Raw genomic sequence first — 18,019 nt, 5'->3', positions numbered from 1 at the left:
CCTCCAAACTTAGAACATGTGACGCAAGAATGTCGATGTGAGTAATGCAGACCATGGGAAATTGTCCCCGATACTCGACCATCTCTTCCAGCTACTTGATCATGTCGGTTCATTCTATTAGCGTATTGAAATTCAACAACGTAGGATTGCACTTACATTCCGATCAAAAAATAGGAATGCATTGACATAATGATACAGTGAGTTTTGGGGATATTGTATCTTGTCAAGTGGCAACAAATGAATAACATGAAATCCTATACAAAAAAAGCTAACAGCAGCTTTGAAGATTTCTTGTGCCCTAGTGTGTTGTGCCAATGGGGCTCATCCCAGGTGGATATAATTGGAACAATGAAAAAATTGGTCCTGCTGGATTCCTTAGTTGTGATCCATGAAAAAACCATTCAACAACCCAACAAGATTAACAATTCCTCTCAAAGGACCAATATGTAACTAACTACTAGTAGTGTTGTGGCATTCACAGACCAGTATCAAGTGGATCAATGAACCCAGCAAGGACCGTACATATGTATCCATCACTCATCTGGGTGTATACGATTGGCCCAATTTCGATTGACAGACAAGCCAGTCCAAGATATTTCACCACATAGGTGCAAGTAGGGTTGTGGCTATTAGAAAGTTACAGCAGATGATCCTCTCAATCTTCTGTAGAATACAACTCGAAGCTGAGGCTACCATGCTTGGGTAATCCTAAGTGGTTTATCAAAGCTCATGTATGGCAATGGCAATGGCCACTTCTGATCTTGAGATCACATTTGTAATTTAGCTGTTTACTGAAATTCAAGCATGAGATTGGACAAGACAACCATATTTCTTTTGTAACAACTGATATTGAGAACTGATCAAGCTCTATCAGAGTTATCAAAAAAAATAGCAAAGTATAGGAACTTACAGACATAGATACAAAACAAACTACTGTTTCCAAGCGCAACGGATCAACATGGGGATGACTGCTTAATGATATCAATCCTGCTAAATAATAAGATAAACAAACTTGTAAGCATGCAAATTTCTCTTAACCGTATCCATCACTCATCTGTGTCCTAAAGCAAATAAATAGCCAAAATGCAATCAGATACAAGACCATTGACCAAAAGGGTTATTCACAAGCTCCAGGCATTGATGAGACTTCAATCCATGGAGAAAACACAACCATGACACAGGCCCCACGCAAATCTAGTGTACGAATCCCTTCTTAAGCAGCTGCTTGTTCACATACCACAAAACCTCCTGGGTTAATTGTGATGCTCTTAGTGCAATTATCTGTTTTGTAGATTCCAACAAGTCTATCCGCTAACTCAAACATGTTGTTCCTAAGGCTGCAGCAACACAAACCAAAAACACACCACTTAGAACACAACCATGAGAAACTTGGTAGTAATATCCAATATTTTCATCCAATGCACCTTATGATAATAAATTGGGCATCCTTCGTACGGTCTTTCACATAATGTCCCACAATGGAAACATTCTTAAAATCTGCCAATGTACGGGAACCAAAAAAAGTGAGAAATAAAGAGGGAAAAGTGGTTAGAAGAAAACAAAATAAAAGCCAATTTGTTGTTTTACCAACCCAGCAACATACCCAAAGCAGCATCAATCTCGTCCATGACATAAAGAGGGGTAGGTTTGTAGTGGTGGAGTGCAAAAACAAGAGCTAATGAGCTGAGTGTCTGAAATTAAAAGCAACAAAATGAGAAAATTCAACACAAAGAATCTATAAAAATTGGCTAGACTAAGACAACAGTTAATCAGGAGCCACTAATGCTTTCCAGAAAATACCTTTTCTCCACCTGATAAGTTCGCAATATTCTTCCAGCTTTTTTTTGGGGGTCTTACACTGAAAACAACACCCTCAGAAAAAGGATCCAAAGAGTCCACTAATTCAAGTTCCGCGTCACCACCGAGGGTGATCATCTGCGCAGGAGCACAAAACGAATATAATTCTCGACAAATGAATTACTAAAGATCAAAAGAAGTAGCATCTCTGAGGTACTTATAGAAGAACTCCCAACTTCAGCCACAATTGGAAAATTTTCCAATGAACCACGAGAACACAAGAACGGGAAGAGCAAAGTTCATGATTCATGTAAATGACAACAGCGCCAACTACAAGTAATATACTAGTGATACCACCAGCCTAAATTTTCAGCAAAGCAATAAGTAAAGATACAAGGTCAAATCAGGCAACCCGCTAATCCCCAAAATGTCAAGCAGGAAGGGAATCATCACAGATACTAGAAACCAACAGTTGAGAGAGCCAGTGAGCTTAGAACCTGATACATTTCTTTCAGCTTCAGAGAAATCGTGTTAAATCCTGCCATGAACTCATCTAACCTGAAAACCACCACCAATAAGCTAAGAAATAATTGGGTGGATAATTGTATCAAAATTTAGTGGACGAAATACCACTTAAACTTGCCTTTTCTTTCTCCAATCATCGTATTGTTTCTTTGTATCATCGCGTTGTTGGGTCACAGAGTTGAGCTCCTCTACTCGTTCATTGTACAAGGAAACTTTTCTCCGATATCTAGTACAATTAGGACTACACTTCAGCACAGAACATTTTGCACAGATGATAACTTCAGTTGTCCAATTCAAAAATCGACTAAGAAATGCATACTCTGAGATTGATTCAAGATTTGGGTTCATCTCTTTCAGTTGTGCTTCAAGCAGTGCCACCGTTTCAAAGGCCCTTTTCAAATCACAATCCCCAGCAAGAGTTTGATCTGTCAGAGTTGCTTGAAGCTTTTCTTGGTCCACCAAATCTTTTTGAATTCTGCATTTCGTGAAAATGAAGATAAAGCTGGAGACGTGGGGCTAAATATGCTTGAAAGTTATAAATGCCTTCTTGTTGTAGGATACAGCTTATAGATTGAGGCATACTGTTCCATATGTTCCGACAAAGCAATGTGCAAATCATCAAGCCTTTTCTTGTATCCTTTTCCCTTCATTTCCAACTCCTTGTAGGCCTTCTTCAAGTCTTGTAGCTTGAAGTCAGCATCAACCTGTGGCATCACCAATAAATTAGTTACACCTGTCACAATGTAAACGTACCAGAAAGCAGCCAAAATAAGAGAGAAGTTATTAGAAGGAACCTCAGATGCCCGCAACTCTTCGACAGATTTTTTCAGTCCTTCATAATCAGTTTTCGCTTTATCTAGTACATCTTTATGTTGATCAATAAGCTACACAAACAAAAAATAAAAGGGAAAAGCACACATTGGTTACAAGAGAGAACTCCTTTAGTTGATCTATCTTAACGGATAGTAAAACGAGAATGAATAAATAATAACCTCCTGAGTTTTCTTGTAGTTCTCTTGAACTGTAAATGCCTTCTGTTCTATCTCTTTGAATGTCAAAAGCAACTTCTCTTTCTCTCCAATAAGCCGTTCTTTCTCCTTCTTTGACTCCTCAATCCCCTTCATTAATTTTGCTATTGTCTTTTCAGCTGTTTCCATCTGAACTTTGTGACGATTGATCTCTGTGCTGCTTTTATCGATGTCCTAACAACCAGGACGCACGAATCTATATAAGTTTAAAACATCCCCTTAGGATAAATCTTCAAATCGTGCATGCACTTACAGTCTGAATCTTGGTGACTTTCGACTTCTGGTTTTTCAATTTTTCACCACCTGCATTCTCTATTTTATCCTGAAGCTCCAGAGACTTGAAAAGAGGGAAAAAGTGACACAATAAGCATTAACCAGAATGATCAGGTCGCATAATCGAAGATAATCCACCTGTCTACCTTTTCCTTCAGCTGTTTTGAACCTTGTGTAAGCCTGTCAATCTCAGTCTCTTCTGCAGATATAATCTTCCTGAGTTCCACAAGCCTATCAAGCTCGTCCTGTTTTGGCTGTGATGCAGCTTTCAGCGAATCAAGTTGCTTGTCAAGATAAACATGTTGTGTATTCAAACTGTCAATCTGTTCCATAACAAAGTTGTTAGCACGTAAATAAAACTCCAAATGGGAGCAACTATAGTTGACTTATTAGTTTTAACCTCTTTCTGGCTTTTAGCTAATTCCATCTCTAAAAGCGAAACAGCCTTTTCCGAGGCTTGGTAGCTTTTCACTGCATCAGCTATTTTTTGACGTATATTACTCAATTTCGCAACCATATCAGAGAGCTCAGTCTCAGCATTCGCAACAGCTTCAGCAGAAACACTTGTAGCTCGGATAGCCGTACCCATCTTACCACCACGTGGCTTGCTTCCCCCACCACTCATAGTTCCAGATCTTTCGAATAAAGCACCATCAAGGGTTACTACACGCCGAAAGTCCTTGTTTCCACCATAAGCAATACGAGTTGCCTAATAGTTCAGAAGAAGTGAATTAATACTTCTTGCAAAATAGAAGATGACTGTCATAGTGGAATTACTTTCAAGTTTGTTTCCATCATAAAACCAACCAAGCTCCAGATTTCAAGTTTGGCTTAAAAGCGGTCATTACTTTCAACTAGATGGAGGTTTGCGTCATAATAAAATGAATTCGAGTCACAGGGCTTCACTATATAAAAAGGGTTGAGCCTCGGGGAGGGGGAAAAAAGGACCTTTGCAGCCACTGACAAAAAATTATTTGACAACTTTCTGTACATTCTTTACCAGTGGGATGGCAAGACGTGCTCAAAATGTTGCGGCAACGAAAGGTGAGTTCGATTTTTCATTTTCTTCAATTTTTGGGTTAAAATTTTGATTTTGGTTAGATTAACTTGGATGAAGTTTGTACTGCAATGTCGAAATCTCAAGTTCGAAAAGAAAATTCTAGTTTGAAAGGGTGATTTCTTTCACAGCTCAGTGTCTGTCTATTACAGAAATAAAGGCAATCAATTGAGATCCTTCTTGAGAAAACCACAGAACTGGTCAGTTGTAGGAAACGCATGCATTAAGAAAGTAAAAAGGAAATTTATGGCAATACTATTTGCTTCTAAGCACTTTTTGCTTTGAAGGAGGGCAAGAGGGTAATTCCACATACCAACTCACCAAGGCAATTGCTGACTAGGGAGAGGCATAATGGACCCTTTAAACACACACACACAATACCCAAACTCCCGATGTGGGACCCAGCCCAGCTGACGCAGGCCCAAGAGCCGAGCACTTTTTGCTTCACCAAATAACAAACAATGTTAATTGTCTATGTGCTTGTGTAAGCCAAATATACCTGATCAATATCTTGGGCTACAATGGTGTTCCCCAATGCTGCATAGAAAGCAAGTTTCATTCTCTCATCGCGAACTTTTATTAAATCGTAAAGCCGAGGAACTCCCTCTGGAGTGCTTACTTTCTCCTTTAATCTGGGTGAATGATCCACTTGTTTCTCCTGCAACCAGAATAAACAAAAGGTCAATTCAGCAACTTAGAAACGTGTGTTCAAAATATAACCAACTTCTGATGCTTCGTGCCCAGGAAAAACTTAAAAGACTTAGCTTTGAACGTTTCAAAGCCACAAACGACTCCTTTGGAAACTTTTATTAACTATGACAGCCCTGTTATATTTCCAGAAAAACTTAAAACAGTAGGAGAATAGAAATAAACAAAGAGTTAAACGCCTATAGCATAAATCAAAGTGTCTCAATCCAGTTAAATACTTCATGTATAGCTCTTCTGACACCTTAAACTTTTGTCACAACTCGCAATCAGTGGTGGTAATCAATGTATGAAACTAACAGCAAAAAGTGAACTGGGTCATCAAATACAATTATAACCTGTAAGACAGTTCTACTCGTAATCGCTAACCACAAGTAGTTCATTAATCTAAAATCCACTGAACTGACTCATCATCCAAATTTGATTTCTAGCCAGTTGATTAAGGTTTTGGAAGCACTGTTCTAACTAGTACAGAACGAACTAAACAACATAACCAGAAAATAGAAAGCAGGGTCTGTGAATCACAGTTTACGAGATATCTACCAAAATCATGAAAGTAGCAACACCAAGGTTTTTCCTCCGGAGTAACTCCACACATGCTTGAGCTGCACTAGTTGTTTCCACAACAATATAATCAAGCCCAGGACAGGCCGTTGAGATGGCCACGTCATACTTTGCTGCACCAAGAAACCCAGTCAAACAAGAAAGGGATTAAAAAAAGTGCATAGGGAATAGTTACATTATAATGGTTATCAAAAGATGTACTAATGCAACAATCGATATGAACTTAAGCAAATTAGTAAAATAAGCAAACACAGGATAACTGTTTCATTTCTTTAAGATGACAAAAGCACAAAAAATATATAAACTAAAAGAGGAAACAAGATGTCAGTTTGTAATACTCCCTCTGTCACAAATTGGATGACAATTTTTGAAATTTGTGTCATTTTTCATTGCTTATATCTTTCAATCTATAATGTTTTTTACGAGTTTGAAAATTTTGTATAATAGAACTAATCAAGAACTATCAAACAAGATCCATGTTGCATATTTTTTGAGATTCATATTGAAAGATATAAAGAATTGAAATTGGCACAAATATCAAAAATTGTCATCCAATTTGGGATGGATGGAGTAATGAAGTTGCATTTAATGTATTTCAAGGACAACGGAGCAAGATAAGATCAAAGAATGACTTCGTTGAACAAACAGCACAGACAAATTGAAAGAAGTTAAGATCTTTTTACCGTAACATTATGAGTTGTTCCCAAAATTTTAGAAACTGTTGATGTTAAAGTATTTTAATGTTCTCAGTCTATTGGAACCAAGACGAGCTCTAGTTCTTTGATTCTTATCCACTTTGTGACCAAAAGGTGCAAAGAATCCGACGTGAGCATGCTCAATTACTTTTAACTTTACAAAACTATTTGGGTTACATACACACACGTAGGAAGGCAACCAGTAATTAATAACCTCATTAAAGGGAACTCTCACCATCAATGGCACCTAAGTCACCCATTCGACCATAAATACCCTGTATCTCGTTCATTTCTTTTGCTTGCAGTATTGCTTTCAACACAGAGCCCTGACTCTTTTCAGATTCCATGACGGACGAAAGCTCTCCAACCTTTTGCCTGGCAGCTTGTTCAAGAGGAATTAGTGCTTCTTGCTCTTTAAGACACTCCTGCAAAGGACTCTGTTGCTCTCACCCCGACGATCATGATCAAAAACATATATATTATAATACAAAATATCTACAAAAAGACATATACTTGTTCCACTTCACGAGCTTCCACTGCTTCAAGCCTGTTTTTCTCTAGTTCATTCTGGATGCTTAGGATGCCTGAAGTCTTTTTTCCGATTGTATTCTGTATGTCAATCATCTTTTTTTGAGCATCCCCATAAGCGGCACAACCAGCTTCGTGCTGAAACAGTTGACTATAACATTTAGATAAACCAAATCCACTAAGTTGAAAAGAGTAAACCAAAGAAATGCGGAACCATAACACTCCAAGTAGTCAAAGTAAACTTGCTTTGTCCCTGAGAAATTGTAGTTCCGAGTTTCTGACCCACTTTAAAAAGGTACTTTTATATTCAAGAGATGTTCTGTTCAAAAGCTCAGTCGGTCAATCAGTTTTGACAAAGATGTTTAAAAATTATCTTAACTGAGTACTATGTCAAATTTTACTAATTAAAACAGGTTTTCAAAGAAGGGTTAGCACACAAAAACTAATGTAAAAGATGCAACAAAAATGAAGTACTGGAAAGTAGTTTGATGCAGTAGCCAGTAGGTGTCTATGGCACTATTCATTATAGTTGGATATTTCATTCTGTACACTAATGTCTCAGGACAGGAGTGAAAGAAATAATGGTGCCGGGCAAGGAATATATCACCCTTGTCTAATAGCATTGCTTGTAGTTGTGAATGCTTTACCAAAAAACAAAAAACAAAAGCTCTCAGCTGGATTTCGAACCTCACCTTCTCATTCAGAAGTTTACTTTCCGTGGATGCAACATCAAGTTTACCCTTGTGCTCAATTAACTGTTTCTCCCATGGTTCTAGTTCTGCACGAACCTTTGCAAGATCACCACGGAACATCTCAATTTCAACTGTTTATCAACCAATTCAAAGATCAGATCCAATAATTATTTCTTCCACTACCACAAGAAAGATCAAGAAAGTACATTGCAGGAGTATATGACAACTTTTTGTTGATCAGGTTCCTATACTATAGGTAGTTCCATTGGCAACTTGACATCCATTCCCTAAGGTCTTTGGGGCACAATGGGGGAGAAGGAATACATGAAGTATGTGGATGCTTAATAATCTGAAGGACCATTATACAACAAAATAAAAGTGCAATATATAGAAAGATGGAAATCAATGGGGAAGCCTTGACCACAGCCACGGTATTTGTAATTATACTCAATGGGGAAGCCTCCGCGAGATCACATGCTAGTTTAACTTTGTATCTCAACACCATACTACCTAAGTTATGATACGTTTTGTTGGCTGCAGTAAAGATGAGTTTCTCATTTCCAACCAAACATAGTCAACAGACGACAAGACTGATAATGCCATGGAAACCAAGAAGGAAAAGAAAAACTCAAGGACATGAAAAGATGACCTTAAGTAATAAATCAAGAACCTCTGAGTTTCAAACCAGAGGGGGAACTGTGACATATTTGCACAAAGTGGCTATCCTTGACCCTCGTTATCCTGCTTGGAGTTTTTACCATTACACCAGCAACTTCCAATTGCAGTATTACCCAACCATCCAAGAAAAAACTAAGTACGCACACATTCACAAGGCCTAGTTGAGCAACACAAGTGGATAGGCATATTCACATAATGTGGAGAGAGAGAGAGAGAGAGAGAGAGAGAGAGAGAGAGAGAGAATCAGAAAGCACTCTACTTCACATAACTTAAAACATTATACACAACTTTTTTATGTGAAACAGTGTAACGAATAAATGGGAAACCTCCCTAATACTAAAATAGTCATAAGGGTAAATGATTTAGAATTGGGAGATGTTCAAAAACACGTATTTCTTACAGGAAAACGATGTAATGAAAAACCCACTTCATAATGAAGGCATTAAAAGCCCCGTTCTTACATCCAGCACTTGATAATATAACAAATGAGAAAATATGCATGCATGTTAAAGACTGAAAAATACATGTAAACTATGTAGCATGAATACTGACACAAGATTTCTAGAAAAATGGGGACACGGACACGGCAAGAGACACGACAAAAATAAATAATATTGCATTTACACCAGTGGAAATAATTAGATGTGTAAGCATGAAGCGTCAATATATGTAAACATGTATCATATATACATCATACTACAATTTCAAAACAAAATATTTGAAGTAATACACATTTACCCCCAAAAAATTAAAAAAAAATTGCATATTTAATCACTCATGTGTCCCGACGCGTCCCTCCTGTGTCCCTAACGCGTCCTTTCCGTGTCCCCGCTATGTCCCCCTAAAAAACTTAATCAAATATATTGGACACGCCATACGCATTTTGCCGGGTACCCACACCCCACCCCCCCCCCCCCCCCCCCCCCGCGTGTCCCCATATCGGGCACGGGAGTGTCGGTGCTTCATAACATGTAAATACTCCAAGTTTAAGATTTCCTAGATTATCAAATGAAAATAATACACAATAATAGACCAGCCCTCCCTCTAAGCATAACATACGTAAGAGAAGACAGCACCTTTAGCGCTCTCCTTTATATCCTCCAAGATTTTTTCCTGCTCTGACAAAAGATTTTGCAGCTTAGGAATATCTTCTTCCAGTTTTGGAATCATATTTGTGGAATCCGCTCCTTTTTTTTTGAAGTCATCAATCTTCGATGAATCCTGCAGTAAAATCCATCATAAGAGTCATGCCTTTGTTCATTTGTATTTAAGAATCTTCTATTACCATACCTTCTCAATTTTCTCATCAAGTTTCTTAATCCTTTGCTTCATGTGTTTCAGATCTTCTCTGTATTTAACATCCTGCCTTTCAAACTCTTTGAACTCCTCCTTACAACGTCTGAGTCCACTATCAAGTTCCTAGATTTTGCATACAAGATTTGCATAAGTGGTTGTTCCAATGTTTAAAAATCATAATGCTATAAACTTGTCACTCCTTATGGAAATACTACAAAGGTTAGTTAAATAAGCTCTCTTATTACAAGCAAAGAAATTATTTATGAGGAATGTGGAACTGGTATTCCAACAAGCAATTGAAATAAAAGCAACAAAGAATGTAAAACTGGTATATCAAAGACCTCTTGTTTCTTCATATACTTCATGTGCAAAGCCTCAAGCTCCTTTAATGTCTTCTTATTTTCCTGAATCTTCCCCCTGACATGGTGCAAAAAGTTTCACAATAATAAATTCTCTGCACCAAAACATGTGGTAGGTTTCATGTCATGACCAAAACTACCTTTCCAACTTAAGATTTTCTTCCAAGCTTGACACCTTATCTTGCTTTTCCGCCATTTCACCATCGGTAGCTTCAGAAGCCAGTTTTGTGGCTTTTTCTTGCCATTTCAACAATGACAACCTCTTCAACATATAGGCTTCTGCTTCATTTTTTACACCCTGATGGAACAGGATAAGACGACTAAAGGAAAGTACAATATTGAAAATGACCGGACATACAGCAACTCTAAAGTACCTCCAAACTATCTCTTTCTTTCTCTGCTAATTTAACCATTTGAACCACCCCAGACCTTTTATCATTAAGGACTTCTAGCCTACAAGAGGGGGAAAACAACATATAGTAGTGTTAGAAACTTGACATGCATCTGTTTCAGGTTGAGATAAAATTCATATGCTTATTGGTAGCAGTTGAAACTGCAGAGATGACATTAAGTTAAGGAAGTACTAGTAAAATTATATTCCAAAAGTGGTATTCATGTTGAAGTTACAAACAACCATGCAAGGAATCAGATGAACAGGGTAAATCACATTACCTCATTTTGGTAGGCACAGCACAGCAGGCAATGTCTCATCTTTATAAAGGTGGGAAAACGTACTTAAACTTACTTCAACTAAATAATCAAAGAGAATGTAGCCTAAAATTTTCCTCTTGTAAACTACTCATTCACGTTATACATCTCCAATTCCGTGTCTAATCTGTATGTCTTAACTACATAACAAGAACTGCATATTGAAAAACTAAAAGGACAGATGTGACACATGGCACCAACATAGAGGACTGAATGGGTATATAAAAGCATAGACTTGTAACTTTAGAAAATGAGGCAAAAGAACTCACTGCTTATATGACTCGTCTATCATTTCAACATATTTATTAGTTCCAATTATGTCCTCAAGATATTCAAGAAAACCTTCATCATGCGGTCCTTGAGCCTTCGGCTTCATCAGTGAAATCTGCTCAACTTCACCCTGATACATCCAACAAATACCCAAAGGAAATTATTAATAACAGACTCCAGGATAACTAGTACCACTTTCAAAAAGATTTCTGAACCTGAAGTATCAAAAAACGGTTATTGTCCAAGTCCACTCCTTTCCCTTTCAGCTTCTTGGTAACCTCTGTGAAATTACTCAGACGATCGTTGATGTAGTACTTAGAAGAGTTATCTCGGAACGCAATGCGTGTTATCACAAAATCACTTCCTGGAACAGCTTCATATGTACCCTCATCCTATTATCCATTCAAAGTACAACCGTAAACACCACACCCAAAAATGGAAATCCACAAAATACCATTTAAGCCGCAGAATTGCAGAAAACATAAGAAATGAAAGTTAGTTACCAAATCAATGATCTCCTGAAAGTGGACAGATACACCAGCACTATCCAGATTCTGGTGATTAGTTGAATTGTGGATAAGCTCTGATACTTTGTTGAGACGCATCTGCAAAACATTTAAACCGTTGTTCAACCCTAAATTGTGCAAAAGTCCACACATGTGATAGATCAACTTACATCCTTTATTGAGTTTTTCTTGTTTTTTTTGCTGAACTGAGTTTTTTCACCTTGTTTCCGATTCTTTCCTATAGCCCTTACTTGCTAAACAAGCATAGGAATAGAAAAGAACCCAGATTTGGACACTTCATATACTTTCCAAATGTTTCATTTGATGCACTGAGTATTTTTTTCCCCTCTTGTTGCGATTTTTGTCCAATTTCCTCCTACATTGACTGAAGAGAAGTAAAAGGTTGAAGGTTTTGTTTGGCTTTCTTGATCACTAGAAGTTTGGCACAAACTGTGTGTGCATACGTGGGGAGTGAATTGTTGAGCTTGAGAGATTTTACCACTTTGCCCAAACAGTTAATTCATGTTATAATATAAATAGTTGCAAAATTTTAACTTTATTAGGACAATGATGGAAATCACTGTTGTGAAACAACTTCAGAAATTTTGTTCACACCAATTGATGGTCTCCCTTTCCATTTTAGAAAAGATAGATCCTACGCCTTGTCTAAATAGAACCCTACCACGAGCATAGCTACATAAAAGAAAACGAATCAGCAATTACCTGCTTAGCTCGCTTTCCGAAGACAAATAACATGGCATCAATCACATTGCTCTTCCCACTGCCATTCGGCCCAACCACCGCCGAAAAACTCTGCCCTCAACCAAAAAAAAAATTCAAATTCAGTACTCCATATATAATTACATGGATGCATACATTAACCCCAAGGAATTGACATGTTTGAAACCTCCCATGTGTTATTAACTTCTTTAGGACCAGTGCATACAGGGCTTAACCCAGACTTTAATTGGGCCTCCCATCAGGGTGGAATTAGTCTCGAGAATTAGTCGAGGTGCGCATAATCTGATCCACACGCCTGAGTTATCGAGAGAGGGGGAAAAAAAGAACATAAGGCAGAAACCCTAACCTTGTGGAAGGGACCAACGCGTTGCTCGCCGGCGTAGGATTTGAAGTTCCTGAGGACCATTTCTCTGATGAAGAGCCTCGGGGTACTACTGGACGATCTCTCCCGAGTCGACTCGGAACCGGTGTGTGTGAACTCGTCGGTGGTCGGCGTCGTCTCCATCGGAACCCCCATCTGTTGATTTGTTTTCCTAAACCTAAATCGCTCCAATTTCTATGGATTCAACTTTATCCCGAAATCAAGCAGTCGAGGAAGTCGATCGATTGAATGTGGAATGGGATGACGATTCGATTTCCCTTGTTTTTCCAAGTTCTAAGAGCATAAATTAGTTGACGGGAGTAAAAAGGTGCTGTTTTTTTATAGAAAACGGAGATGGAAAGGGCGGGAAAATGAATTTACTCGGATTTTGAAACAAAAAGGCTGAAGGCTGGGCTGCTTCGTGAGTTTGTTCCCCACACAATTGACTAATGTTCGATTCTTAAGGTTATATCACACAAAATTAATTTCTTGTTAATTCTCTAGTCCTACCTAGGGTACAGTGACCGAACACGATTTATGTATTTCTTCCGGAACCCTCTGTTTTGGAATTTCATCCACATAATCAAAAACTGACGACATCAAAATGACATTACGACTTTTTCCTTCTTGATCGGATCCCCCAAACGTGTAGTGTAGATAGTCTGCCTTTGATTTTCGGCTTGACAAAAAAAAAATAGTCTACCTTTAACCGAACCGATGATATAATTAATTGAGATGCACGTAAGCTGGTTTAGATATAAAGAGGAGAGAAAAAAAAATACTTCTAGAGGAAAGAAATGATGGGGGGTTTTCACAACTTGGGTTTAGGCCATTGGGCTCTTCTCGATGTGGGTTCATAAATCGTTCACTGGTCCATCGATTATGCCTAGTAGATATGGCCTTAGAAAGTTGCACAGTAGCCCCAGTTAGACCCTGGTTAAGGGCCTTCAAGGGTGCGCATTTGAAAGTGAATTTGGGTCGTGACACTGAGGCTTGTTCCGGAACGTAAAATAAGTACTTATTTTTTAAGAAGATAATTTTAAGTTCAAAAATAATGTGTTTAGGCAAATAATTTTCCTACTAATATGGATCTTGTTTAATAGATATCATCAAGATCTTTAATACGGTGCAAAAAAAATTAAAAAATTATTTTTCATTTACATTATTTTTGAATTTAAAAATATGAAATAAACTGCTTATTTTTTAAGAAGGTTTCTGGAACGGGATTCCTCAACTCAAAGGGAAAATAACGGCCCATAACGTGTTTTGATAATTAATATCCGCCAATGACATTTCAATAGATCGAAGTATGTAGTTCTTTAGACATCGTTGTCTTCTCTTCTTCTTCGGTGGACTCAAGGTCAGTCTCCTCTCGCAAATCATGCTCTTCACTTTTCATGAACTTTTAAGCATGTTAGGCTTTCCATCAATATATGTATGCTTGATAATTCTCCGATCCGTAGATTGCGGTTCAGTTTTAGTGTTCTTGTGCCATCCATTTCTATTTTGATCCATTTGGCTTTTAGCTTTTATAATATGTAAGCATCGCATCTTCTATCAAATTTGGTTTCACAGAGTTTTTCAGAATGGATGTGCAATGCGTCCCTTGCTTGTGTGTATGTATTTATATATATATATATATATATGTGTGTGTGTGTGTGTGTGTGTGTGTGTGTGTGTGCGCGTATTTCGTTCTCAGGTGCTATCAACTCTTTTAGGCCTGGTCTGTTGCTCCATATTTAATTGGCCCCCATAAGTAGACGCTGGGATTGGTCCCCTGTATATCTTTGTGATGTGTTTCATGGGTTGAATCTGTGCAATTTTGGAATCCTCTAGGTTTTTTGAAAAAATTCGTACTAGATTTTGTTTAGGATTGTCTATGGGCGACCAATGGGTCTATCATAGTTGTCACGGGCGAAAAGCACACCAAGGCACAAAATCCTGTTGGGCCTGAGGAGAGAGACGCAAGGCGAGGCGCACCTATGCAGAAAAAAATAGGAAAAGTAACACACACTAATATTTCTAGTATTAATCACAAGCTTTTGCAAATTAGGTGTCGTAAAACCATATGCAACCCACCAATCAGTTATGTCCCTCAGCTTTCATGTAAACAATCATCTCATAAGTGATTTTATTTTGTATTTCTTCATTTGCTATCAACTCTGTTATGCAATTGTAAATCCCTGTCATAACCTCAACATTTTGCTCAACTTGTGGGTTTGAGTAAAAGAACTCCGGATTCAAAAAATGTCTCGCAGCATGCAAAGGACGATGCAACTGGATTGCTCACCTATTGTCAATAATATCATAGATATCATGGTATTTTTCAACCTTTTCGCCAAATGATTTGGCTATGGCTTCTTTTGCCAGCCTCATAGATGTATCCCATGGGAGGCTTTCTCTCGCTATCAAGCAATCTCAACACCTTCGCAAAAGGACCAACAACCGTAAGAGCATAGACAATATTATTTCAAAAAGAAGCCAACATAACATATCTTGCCACAGTTTTACCTAACTGCTCCTTTACCCATTTGCTAGATGTCCATTCTTTTGAAATGAAAATCTTCCTCAAATTGTTCTTTTGTTGATGAATCCTAGATAAAGCTGAGGAAAGTAGTTGCGAATCTTGTTTTTGTATGCATCACCATTTCCTTTTTTCCTGTAAAACGCCTCATCATATTAATTACATCTGAACGGGCATCAATATAACCATTAAACCTAATGACTTTTTCAAAACCTGCCTTAAGATGTGGTATCTTGAAAATATCTTCCAACATCAAGTCAATGCAATGAGCCGCACATGGTGTCCAATAAAGATTTGGTCACTTTACTTGCAAAAACTTTCCTATTAGAAGTTGAAACAAAAAAGAAAGTATTACTACAAAGTACAACCTACAAATGTTTAACATTTAGTATGAAATATAATAGATAAAATTCGTACCAGCTAATACATTAGCTAAGGCACTATCCGTGACAATTTGGACTAACATTGGGTTCACCGACGAGTTCCACATACTTGTCAAAAAATTCAAACAACCTTTTTCCATCATTAAAATAGCTTGAGGTATCAATGGACTTGATAAACATTGTTCCATTTGGACAATTCACCAAAACATGGATTAAGCTCCTGTGATTCCTATCATTCCATCCATCTGCGATTATAGAGCATCCATATTTCACCCAATCCTCTTTGTGATCCTTCAGCAAAGTATTAGTATTAATCACCTCCTTCTTTAAATAGGTGACCCATGTCTCATGGTAACTTGGTGGTTTCATGCCCGGGCCATATTGCCCAATAGATTCAACTGCGGTCCTAAAACTCGGATATTTAACTGCATTAAAAGCAATACCGACATCATACATCCACCTTGCGAATTTTGTCACCGCACGATCTCTTAGTTCTTTCTTGTATGGGTCATTCGCATCAATTGTTGGTTGTTTTCCTTTCCTATTTTTCACCACAACATCTGGATTAGGTGTGAAAAATACATCTATAGACCCTTTAGTCTTCAGCATTTTTGGCATAGGTTTAGAAACGGAGCCTTGACTGCTTCCAACGAATTTACCTCGAACAGATTTACCTCGCCCAACCGCCCCAATCGGAATCTCCATAACATCATCTTCATCATCACCCTTTGTACCATAATCATTAATACCCGATATCATTTGCATTTGCTCTTTCAATATTTCCTTTTTTCCCATATAATCATGAATTTTTAGTTTTACCTCGGGTAGGCATCTTGGACAACCTAACACGTCCCTATAACCTCCCACAAGGTGTTTCTTTGCCCAATAAACCCCGCCATTTGTTATTTTGCCACAAAAATTCCACTTAAATTTATTAGTGTTCGTGGGATCTACCAAATTGTGACACTTCCATGTGGGATTTGTTCTATTTGTAGTATCTTCGCTTGACATCTAAAAGCAAAAAAAAAAAACAAGTTCAATTTACATTAGCTCATAGTAAATAGCCTAAAGCTGCCTAATACACTCTGTGAATTCCAAAACTTATTTTTACTTTTAAAACCCTTGACATTAGGTAAAAATCAGCTACAAAGAAGCCAAATTGGTAACTGAGCTCTCGTGATTTTGCTTTTTGCTTCTCATACATATATACGTATGAGAAAAGAGAGAAAGAAGAGGGGGGAGAAGAATACCTCAAGAGTCAGGAGAGAGACGAGAGAGTTGAAGAGATCGACGACAACAACAGACCAGTTGGCGGTGAGAGATTGAGTGAGAGAGGCAGTCGGTTGAGACCCTTTTGTGGTTTTTTGGTTCAAATCTAACGGCGAGGGTAAGATCTTTAAAATCCTAGGGCTGAGATCAAATTTTAAAAGAAGCGTGCTTTTCTTGCGCCTTTTGCCTTGTCGCCTTTCCTCTCCTTTTGTGCCTACCCTGCGCTTTATTAAAAGTCGTTATGCCTGGGCTACCTCAAGGTGCAAGAGGTGCGCTGGGCCTCGCCTGGTGCCTAGGCGCGCTTTTGACAACAACGGGGTCTATGAGAGGAGGCTTTGGGATGACTAAGTTCTCCATCTTTGCAGTGTTCTAAAAGACGGCCTATGCGGTACCCTGCTGCCGCGCCTAGGGTCCTAAGCGGTTGTCTAGGCGTCGGCCCGATTAATCGGTTGCTAGGCGCAATTAATCGGTTAGGTGAGGCTATTAGGCGGCTCGGCAGTGTAAGTTTTTAAAATTAAGGACTAGGTGCTAGGTGGAATAGGCGGGGCTAGGCAGACGATTAGGCGGCTTGGCGGTATAATTTTTTATTGGAGTGTCATATTTAATGTTTTGTTTTACTTATGTTGTTATATTTGCACTCAAAACTTAGGGAGGGGGTAGGAGAATATTTAAAAAAATATAAAAATAGAAAATCTGCCGAATGTCTAGGCACCGATTAATCAGCCTATGCGCTAGGCGGTGCCCGGCCGCCCGACTATCGCCTAGCGACTTTTAGAACACTGCATCTTTGTGCTAGGAGGCAATGACGCAGGCACTGAGGTTTTAACCAAGGCTCGTCTATTGCTATTTGGGAACTACACCCAAATTCCTCCTTTCTATAAAGGCTCCTTTTTTGGGTTAAAGACCTGCAATTCAGTTCAAATATTGTTTAGTTCTTTAGCTGAGATTATCTATGAAGCATCGACACTCCAAAAGGGCGTCGTATCCACGTATTGGACACGGGGACACGCCTAAATATGTATTGGACACGCCACGTGGCATGTCTAATAATTTATATTAT

At 38.3% G+C, this 18,019-nt stretch overlaps 2 protein-coding genes and 1 non-coding gene across 3 annotated transcripts; 1 reads left to right on the top strand and 2 right to left on the bottom strand.

The window, feature by feature from the left end:
- Positions 1–812: 812 nt before the first annotated feature.
- On the bottom strand, positions 813–13,161 carry LOC131304141 (structural maintenance of chromosomes protein 4-like). Its single transcript, XM_058331270.1, has 28 exons — positions 12,769–13,161; positions 12,405–12,494; positions 11,679–11,780; positions 11,391–11,567; positions 11,175–11,305; positions 10,572–10,650; positions 10,338–10,495; positions 10,180–10,255; positions 9,833–9,961; positions 9,619–9,763; positions 7,865–7,995; positions 7,158–7,310; positions 6,880–7,069; positions 5,929–6,062; positions 5,180–5,338; positions 4,024–4,332; positions 3,770–3,946; positions 3,604–3,687; positions 3,315–3,524; positions 3,117–3,206; positions 2,905–3,026; positions 2,642–2,797; positions 2,441–2,548; positions 2,295–2,355; positions 1,801–1,935; positions 1,604–1,691; positions 1,425–1,497; positions 813–1,337 (listed from the first exon to the last, which is right to left on the bottom strand). The coding sequence occupies exons 1-28, from the start codon at positions 12,937–12,939 to the stop codon at positions 1,214–1,216; spliced, it is 3,762 nt and encodes a 1,253-aa protein (XP_058187253.1). The 5' UTR covers positions 12,940–13,161; the 3' UTR covers positions 813–1,213.
- Positions 13,162–14,865: 1,704 nt separating this feature from the next.
- LOC131302760 (uncharacterized) lies at positions 14,866–16,894 on the bottom strand. Its single transcript, XM_058329564.1, has 5 exons — positions 16,802–16,894; positions 15,772–16,701; positions 15,615–15,675; positions 15,429–15,520; positions 14,866–15,060 (listed from the first exon to the last, which is right to left on the bottom strand). Exons 1-5 carry the CDS (start codon positions 16,892–16,894, stop codon positions 14,866–14,868), a joined length of 1,371 nt encoding a protein of 456 aa, XP_058185547.1.
- Positions 16,895–17,742: 848 nt separating this feature from the next.
- On the top strand, positions 17,743–17,903 carry LOC131305741 (U4 spliceosomal RNA). The gene has a single exon (XR_009193303.1). It is a non-coding gene; the product is annotated as a U4 spliceosomal RNA (small nuclear RNA).
- Positions 17,904–18,019: the final 116 nt, after the last annotated feature.

The sequence above is a fragment of the Rhododendron vialii genome, chromosome 10a, assembly GCF_030253575.1.
Source record: "Rhododendron vialii isolate Sample 1 chromosome 10a, ASM3025357v1".
NCBI classification, from domain to species: Eukaryota; Viridiplantae; Streptophyta; class Magnoliopsida; order Ericales; family Ericaceae; genus Rhododendron; species Rhododendron vialii.
Note: the sequence above shows the minus strand (reverse complement) of the source record. Positions and strands in the feature narration are given on the sequence as shown.

Coding starts and splice junctions, on each gene's coding strand:
- LOC131302760 (XM_058329564.1), bottom strand. CDS start 16,894: ATGTATGAGAAGCAAAAAGCAAAATCACGAGAGCTCAGTTACCAATTT. Junction 16,702..16,801: donor TAATGTCAAGGGTTTTAAAA/GTAAAAATAAGT, acceptor TTTTGCTTTTAG/ATGTCAAGCGAAGATACTAC. Junction 15,676..15,771: donor AACTCGTCGGTGAACCCAAT/GTTAGTCCAAAT, acceptor AAACATTTGTAG/GTTGTACTTTGTAGTAATAC.
- LOC131304141 (XM_058331270.1), bottom strand. CDS start 12,939: ATGGGGGTTCCGATGGAGACGACGCCGACCACCGACGAGTTCACACAC. Junction 11,306..11,390: donor ACCGTTTTTTGATACTTCAG/GTTCAGAAATCT, acceptor TGGATGTATCAG/GGTGAAGTTGAGCAGATTTC. Junction 10,496..10,571: donor AAGAAAGAGATAGTTTGGAG/GTACTTTAGAGT, acceptor CTGTTCCATCAG/GGTGTAAAAAATGAAGCAGA.